The sequence below is a fragment of the Diabrotica undecimpunctata genome, chromosome 11 (assembly GCF_040954645.1).
Source record: "Diabrotica undecimpunctata isolate CICGRU chromosome 11, icDiaUnde3, whole genome shotgun sequence".
In the NCBI taxonomy this organism is placed as follows: domain Eukaryota; kingdom Metazoa; phylum Arthropoda; class Insecta; order Coleoptera; family Chrysomelidae; genus Diabrotica; species Diabrotica undecimpunctata.
The window spans coordinates 28,233,811-28,242,865 of NC_092813.1; the positions used below are offsets into that span (position 1 = coordinate 28,233,811).

Below are 9,055 nucleotides of genomic sequence, written 5' to 3' on the forward strand. Positions count from 1 at the left end.
CACAGAGGAAGCAGCTGGAAAAGAGCGGGTCTGTGACATTATAAAAATTTGGACCGAGACACGAGGCGCAGTAAGAGGGATGATGAGTGCCGTGATCGATGTGGATGAAGATGTTGCCGAAAAGATCTTGCAAATGAAAAGAATAAAAGTAGACTACACATCCTGCCGAGTGATAAAATCAAGGTTAGAAATACCGAGATGCTTGAGATGTCTTGCCTTTGGACACAAACAATGGCACTGCAAGGGGCAGAACAGAAGAGGATGTTGCTTCCGATGTGGCAAAGAGGGTCACATAGCGCTGGAATGCAAGGAAGAAACAACCAGATGCCTCAACTGCGACGTGAATGGGCATGTGGCAAATTCAAGAATATGCCCAAAGTTCAACCGACTGGTTGAAAATAGAAATAACTGAGGACTAGTCCCAAGAGTATGAGAGTGTAAAAGAGAGCGCGAAAGAAATCCAAGGTTTAGAAATGGCAAACAAAGAAAACATGACTCGAGAGCTGAGAGTGCTCCAAACTAATATGGGAACGGCAAGACTAGCACATGATCTTGCTGAGACTGCCGCAGTAGAAAAGAACATCGATGTGCTGGTGACGGCGGAACCAAATCCAACAGCGGTGAAAGGAAGAGGATGGTTTGTAGATACGACCGGGAGAGCTGCTGTACGAATCTACAATAGGAAACTTCGAGTGTATGAAATTAAGCCGAAAGAAGGATATGTGATTGTTCGGATGGAGGGGGTGCGACTGGTCTGCTGTTATATTTCTCCAAACGTGACGGTGGGCGAGTACGAGATGAAGATAGACGAGATCATGCAGGAAGTGGCAAACACAGGAGGAGAATACGTAGTGCTGGGAGATTTTAACGCAAAAGCAGCGGACTGGGGATCTCCCATCACCGATGCTCGCGGCAGGACACTAACTGACTGGGTGGGTGCTCTAGACCTAGTGGTTCTGAACACAGGTCTGGAACCTACGTTTGTTAGGAGAGGTACAGGTACGTACATCGACGTGACCATGGCGACACAAGAAATAGCGGCGAAAGCAGTAGGTTGAAAGGTTTTGCCAGACTACACTGAAACTGAACATCAATACATTGAGTTCTCGATAACTGGAAAGGGGACCACTAACACGGTCCGTGCATCCGGGACGTCGATGGGCAGATGCGGCGATGGGAATGACTGGAAAGTATACGAGGAACTAATTAAATGGAGAATGAGCATAATGCAGGGTCAATCACCGACAGTGGAAAGCCTGGAGAGAGTCATTAAAGAAGAGGAGGGAGGCGATGGAGGGAAGCAAGATTGGTCGCCAAGATGTCAACAGGATGCCATATTGGTGGAATGCGGACATCGAGGCACTAAGAAATGTGTGTATAGCAATGAGAAGAAGGTTAACAAGAGCAAGAGGTAGAGCAGGAATCAACCCTGAGATCATCGAGGAGATCGAGGAAGAGTACCGCGCAAGGAAGAGGGAACTGTACAGAAAAATCCGTACAGAAAAAAGAAGGCACTGGAAAGAGTTGTGTGAACAGCTAGATGAGGACATCTGGGGTCAGGGGTACAAGATCGTCATGAAGAAGTTCCATGCGTATTCTCCTTACGAAATGCCTATGGATAAGAAGCTTGAGGTAACAAGAGAGCTCTTTCCGGACGGCAGATGTCATGGTGTATGGAAGGATGAAGGAGCTGAGCGAGCTGTACCCTTTACCATGGATGAACTTATCGAGGCATTGGGTTCACTGAAGACTCGTAGGTCCCCAGGACTAGATCAGATACCACCTGAGGTGGTGAAGGGTCTAGGACGGGTGGAACCTGCGTGACTTCTGGAACATATGAATGCACTGCTGGAAGCACAAACTTTTCCTGAGCCTTGGAGGACATCGAGGTTAATACTGCTTCCCAAAGCTAGGGAAAAGTATCGCCCCATCTGTCTGCTTCCATACATCAGTAAGCTGTATGAAAGGATGCTGCGAGTACGCATAGACGACATGATTGAGAGGTCAGGTGGTTTATCAAGGAGGCAATTTGGTTTTTGTAAAGGGAAAAGCACGATTGATGCAATCATGAGTGTACTCGAAGCATTGCGCAACAGAGGGGATGAACATCGCTGGGCGGCTCTGCTGTTGTTTGACGTTAAGAATGCATTCAATACGTTGCAGTGGAACGAGGTAATAAAGGCAATGAAGGAAAGAAAATGTCCTGGTTACCTGATGAATGTGGTGGCGGAGTATCTGTCCGAAAGAAGGATTATGGTGGAAAAGGGCACGATCGTGGACGTGACGGCCGGGGTACCCCAGGGATCTGTCTTGGGCCCGACGCTATGGAATCTAGCATATGACGGGGTTATGCACTGTGAATACGGAGAGGGTACAACCCCCTTTGCATTCGCGGATGACCTCGCTGTACTGGTAGTGGCTCGGGATGAGCCAGATCTCAAATACCGGGTTAGAAACGCAGGCGTCGTCGTAAAGAAATGGATGACGCAGCACGGACTGAAACTTGCGACAGAGAAATCCGAAGCCATCATTCTGAAGGGGACAAGGAATAGGCAAAATATTGAATTAAAATGTGCGGGAGCATGTCTAACACCTAAGAAACATGTAAAGTATCTAGGAGTGACATTGCACCAGAATGGAAAATGGGGAAAGCACGTGCGGGACGTGGTCTGAAAGGCTGCGAATAGTACGGCTGCGTTGGGGAGGGTGATGCCGAACATTGGAGGACCCAAATCCGAAAGGAGGAGGGTCTTACACGGTGTTGTACAATCGATCGTCCTCTACGCGGCACCAGTCTGGAGCGAGGCCGTAGAGATAACTGCCTGTAGGAGTCTCATGACACGAGTAGACAGAACAAGTCTGTTGCGAGTGGCATGCGCCTACAGGACTGTGTCTGCGGCAGCCTTATGGACCATCACTGGATGTGTTCCGTTGCATGTTTTGGCGGTGGAAAGAAAAGAGCTTTATGAGAGAAGAGGTCCAAACCTTACTGTGGCCGAGAAAAGACAGGAAAGGGAAAGGTCAGTTGAAAGATGGCAAGAAGAATGGAACAACACGGAAGACGTGGCACAGTGGACGAAAATGCTAATCCCGAACATAAGAGATTGGGTGAACTGTGGCCACAGGCGACTGGATTATTTCCTGACGCAGGTGCTCACAGGACACGGGTGTTTTAGGTCCTACCTCTATAGGATCGGAAAGGCTGATACAGATGAATGCCTATACTGTGGATACTCGGACACTGTGACACATACGATGTTAGATTGCAGCAGATGGATAGTGGAAAGGAACAGAATGGAGAGAGAGACAGGTGTGAATTTTGTTACAGTGAGAGAAATGATTGAGAGAATGATTGAAAATAAATTCGTTTGGACTAACATACACAGCTATATCCGTGCAGTGATCAAGAAAAAGGAAGAGGAAGAAAGACTGCTAAACCAACGCTAAAGGTAAGAGTGAATGATGCTGAAAGGTGAAGCTAGAAAAGTGGGTTACACTGTGTGAGTTGGAATGCGTGAGTCAGACTGTGGGGAAGGAGGAAATGCCCATCTGGAAATAATGCCGAACTAGGAGGGATGAGTGTCTTCTACGCGCTACCTGGAACGAGACAGGGAACCTCCTTGCTGATGAATAGAGTGTGGATGTGTATGAATGGAGAATGAATGAATAAAGGTAGTGATTCGGAAGTGATGCCGGCCTTACAGCGGCCATTCCGCTTCCGGATCGCTGGATGACAGAGGAGGGTCTGGTTTAGCAGGTAGGCGTTCGGCGTAGACTCGGCGACGAGAGGGCATTTTAAAGTACCTCGGGAACTATTGCCGGGAGTACGAAGAACGAATCCTGCACTAAAGTTAGTCAGGCGGCGCCCTGGACTGAGATGTCTTTTGAAGATTCCAGACCCCCCCTCTATAAAGACGAAAAAAAAAGTGTTACTTCAGCAGCGAAAGGAAGAACATCATCGACCGTTGAAATATTCAGGATTTTGTCAGTTTATTACTTAAACTTATGGTACCTATCTTTTTTTTATTTGAATCATAAACAGTTATATTCGTTTTTGTATCATTTTATTGCTCAAAATCATTTAAATATGGTAAAACTTCTACAAATTGTGTCTGTTTATTATCAAATATTTAGATAGTCTGTTTAAATTATTTTTATAAAAATCTCTGTTGTAGGGTTTATAAGAAATTAATCAATTTAAAAGTTATCATGGATGCAAATACCGCGCCATGGAGAGGAAAACTCATTAACAACATGGTTTCAATACAGAAAACTAATGATTCAGAGCATAGCACGAATGAGAACAAAATGTTGACGGAATTAGAAGATTCAAAATTTATTGTAAGTAGCAAAACAATTTCAAGTTTTTAGTATTAAAAATTTCTTTTTTGTTGCAGCTGTGTTCGAATAATTTGGCTAATCAGAACATTAGCTTTACAGAAAACAATGAAGATCATGCCGACACAAAAAGCACATGTACACACCCAAAATCTTCTAAAGGAAGTTTGACTGTGGAAACCATTGGATGTGCAGAGGTAAGCTAATTATTATTATATTGATGATCGTAATTTGTATTTTTTTAAACATGAATTATAAGTTCACAATTTTATATTGCTTTGGGATTTTGTGTATGCAAACGACAATGAAAATGAAACTTATCGTAAGTGCGTGGTAACACCTGAACAATTTTTAGGTACTGTTAACCCTAATAATTTTACTAAGATTTACATTAACCGAAAGGAAACTGTGAACTACTACGTTTCACCATGTCATTCTAATGAGAGTGATGCTGATATAAGCGACAATGATCGTACCTACAAAGTCGAGCAGAGGGGTCAACGAAGGATGTTATCCAATAGCAGCTCTTTCAGTAATGATTCCTTATCAGGCAATTTATCTTCTAGTTCTCCGCATTCGTCCTCACAAAATAAAACATCAACGACTGTTAAAAAGAGTAAAAAGCGCATTCGCCAACTAAGTAAATGGAAACAGAATACAGCAAAAAGATTAAGAAATTCTGGTAAGTCTTATGTTTCAATGTCTAAATCTAAAAAAGTTGTTGAGGCTCGAAGTATTAAACCACCTGGCCTTGAGAAATGTCGGCTAAAGTGCAGGGAGAAAGTCAGTGAGGATGTAAGAAATATAATTTTTATACGTGCCCAAGGGATGATATATCTGCGTTTTATTACAAGTCAAAACTTAATGCTTATAATTTTACTTTGGTTGAGGGGGCCTTGTTACTGGCTCCCTATATTCGAGGGTTGGAAATCCTTTGATTCCAAGCCTTACTTCAAAGGACTTGTGAATGGATGTATCTCCATAGGTTTGGTTCTTCAGTGACCGTTGAAGGATAAGGACTGTTAAGGTGAGCAAATATTGCTCCAGAGAAATAAAATCACCTTTAGTTTATCGACTTATAATTAACTATTTTTAGAGTATACAAGCCTCAACACGGCTCTAGCTGACTACACAGTATCAAAAAATTCTTTCTTTATCACACGTAAAAGAGAAAACCGTATTTATGAGAAAAAATGCCCGATTTCGGCGTAGAGAAATATTTTATACGTGAATTGAGAGTGAATTTAAAATCTGATGCCTCAAGGGCGATCTGTGAGAACTAACTAATAATATAAAATTTGGTGCGTAAAAGTGTAGATTACCCCTCTTGTATTTAGGTGTGAAAACTATTTAAGAGGCTGTGGCGCCGTTAAGTCGGCTAGCAAACTTGATATTAGTGAATATTTTACTTATTCTACACTAAGAAAAGTGTAAAGAACTATATTTTTATTTTGTATTTTAAAATGATATGTTCATTTCTGGAACATAGACTGCCCGCGTTGAAGTATTTACTTCAAAACGAAAGAAAGAGTGATTTGAGAAAGTAAGCAAACTTAACTTAAATGTAATTTAAGAAATAACTATTCCTAAACTAGAGTAATACATATAAATGTGACAAAATTTAAAATTTTAATTTTCTACTTTGTCCACAGGAAGAGGACAGAGTTTTGTAATGGGTCTGTTAAAATATCCATCTCTAGTCTTTATTTTAACACTACGGACCTTATCGTCCTTACCAGTAAACAATTCAACAATTCTTGCCAATGGCCAGTGTAGGGGTGGAACTTTATCTTCCTTTAATAGAACTAAGTCGTTAACTTCAAGATTCTTCTGTGGTGTTAACCACTTGGGGCGATTCTGAAGTTGATTAAGGTAATCAATTTTCCAGCGTTTGGCAAATGATTGCTGAATCTTCATGTAGTTTTGCCAAATTGTTAATTTATTGTCAGGTATTTCCGTCACTATCTCTTCAGGAAATGACGTAATTGGTTTTCCTATTAGGAAATGTCCTGGAGACAATGTGTTAAAGTCATTTGGATCATTTGACATAGCACAAAGAGGGTGTGAGTTTAGTACTGCTTCTATTTGTGCGAGAACTGTGCTAAAGGCTTCAAAAGTTAAAGTGGTATTGCCTAAAAGCCTTAAAATGTGATATTTGGCACTTTTTATGGCTGCCTCCCAAATTCCACCATGATGCGGAGAATGGGCTACAATAAGTTTCCATTGGATTTCAGAAGAGGAGAGAAAATTGAATATGGACTCAGAGGTTTCCTTTTGTTTAAGAAATAGTGCAACTTCCCTCAACTGATTTCTAGCTCCTAGAAAATTAGTGGCGTTATCTGAGTAGATAATTTGTGGACAGCCTCTCCTACTGATGAATCTTTTTAAAGCAAGTAAGAAACTTTCGGTAGAGAGACCTGTGACTAATTCGATGTGCACTGCACGAGTAACCATACATACAAACAACGCTATGTAGGATTTTATTTTTGGAGCCTTTCTTAAATTGGAGCTTTTTATAAGAAATGGACCACCAAAGTCTAGACCAACATTGGTAAATGGAGGGGAGAAACATGAACGTTCTCGTGGTAAATCAGCCATTAACTGTGTGGCTGTCTTTGCTTTAAATTTAAAACAATCGTGACATTTATTAATTATTCTTTTAGTTTCTTTGAGACCATTTAGACACCAATATCTTAAACAAAAATTGGAAAGAGTATTTTGAGGGCCTGCATGACATAATCTTATATGTTCTCTATGCAGCATTAATTTTACTATGTGATTATGAGAGGGTAGAAGTAATGGGTACTTCTGTTCATATGGGACGTCTGAGTACCTTAGACGACCACCTACACGAATCATTTGCTGATTATCTATGAATGGGTTGAGTTTTAAAATTGTTCTATTTGAAATTATCTCCTTATTTTTAAGACAAGAAAATTCTCGAAAAAAGTGTGCCTTTTGCAAAAGTTTTATTATTAAATTTTCAGCATTTTTTAATTCTGAAACAGAGAAGGGTCCAACATATTTTTCATTTGGAAACTTGAAATTGTGAATATACCTGAGAATAAGTGTGATACTGCGTTGTAGTTTTGAGAAGTTTGAAAATTTGAGAGATAAATTTTCAATGAAACTTATTGGACTTTCTTGTGCCAGATAAACTATTTTCTTTTCCTCGGGTATTTTACTTACATTTGGTTTTGAATCATAAGAAGTTAAATCTAAGTCATAATAAAGTAGAAATGAGGGACCTTGAAACCAAAATTTTGAGTTTAGAAGTTCAGGAGCAGACATGCCTCTTGACGCAATATCTGCGGGGTTTTGTTTTGACTTTATATATCGCCACTTAAATTGTGGGTTTCCTTGTATTTCAGAAACTCTATTTGCAACAAACTGTGACCATCTCGAGCTATGTGAGCCTAACCAAGCAAGTACGATTTCTGAGTCCGTCCAGTAGTTTATTGAGTCTATTTGAGTTAATTTATTATTTAGAATTTCAACTATTCTTTTAGTGAGTTTGCTGCATAAAACAGCACCCATAAGTTCTAACTTAGGTAAAGTTAATGTTTTTATTGGAGCTACCCTACTTTTAGAGGTGATGAGTGTGGAAGAGACATTTCTTGAGCTATAAGTAACTCTAATATATATGCAGCTGGCGTATGCCTTTTCACTAGCGTCGGAAAATGCGTGTATTTGTATAGTACATATATAATTTTCAATAAAAAAAGGTCTGTGAATTTTTAAATGTTTTAGTGCTGAAATATGCTTGAGAAAATTTAACCATTCATTTAAGAGTGTAGAGTCTAAACTTTCATTCCACTGAATTTTTGAAAGCCAAATTTTTTGCATTATTATTTTTGCAGTTACTATTACAGGATTAATTAATCCCTTGGGGTCGAAAAAACTTGCGATTATCGAGAGCACTTGTCTCTTAGTGTAGGAATCTTGTATTTCGATTTCTGGCACTGAAATAGAGAAACTATCTAATTTAGAGTCCCAACAAAGACCTAATATTTTATTGGAATGATTTTCTGAAGATATAACATACGTAGAGTCAGTTGAAAATTGTGAAATATTTTCTAAAAATTGTGGTGAATTTGAACACCATTTGTGAAGAGATATGCCTGCCTTTTGTAGCAGTGCAGTGATTTGCTCATGCGCGAGTGTGAGTGTTTCAATACTATTTGTACCATATAATATGTCATCAATATAGTAAAAATTAATGAGCATATCATGAGCGAGAGGATATTCTTCCTTATGCATGTTTGCAAGTTCAATTAAACATCGTGTGCTAAGGAAGGTAGCTGGTTTCGTTCCATAGGTAACCGTTTCCAATTGTATACATTTTAACGGCTCCGAGGGAGAGTTGCGCCACAAAATATTTAATAAGAAAGTTTGGTTGGGGTTTATTCTGATTTGTCTAAACATCTTTTTTATATCAGATGTGAATACATACTTGAAGAGTCTAAAGTTGACTAAAGTGTCAAATAGTTCTGGTTGTGTGGTATAACCCTTTAACATAATATCATTAAGGCTAAAACCAGAAGTGGTTTTCATGGATGCGTCAAAAACTACGCGCAAACGAGTTGTGAGAGAAGTGTCTTTTTCTACACTGTGGTGAGGCAAGAAATATTTGTTTTCTGAGTGTACATTCTGCAGAGACAACGGAACATATTTTGCATGTCCTAATTCAACATACTCGTCTATAAAAGATTTATAT

The 9,055-nt window shown here is 39.9% G+C and overlaps 1 protein-coding gene across 1 annotated transcript; it reads left to right on the top strand.

Moving 5' to 3' along the window:
* The first annotated feature begins 473 nt into the window (after window positions 1-473).
* LOC140452821 (uncharacterized) lies at window positions 474-1,058 on the top strand. Its single transcript, XM_072547152.1, has one exon. It carries the CDS (start codon window positions 474-476, stop codon window positions 1,056-1,058), a length of 585 nt encoding a protein of 194 aa, XP_072403253.1.
* Window positions 1,059-9,055: the final 7,997 nt, after the last annotated feature.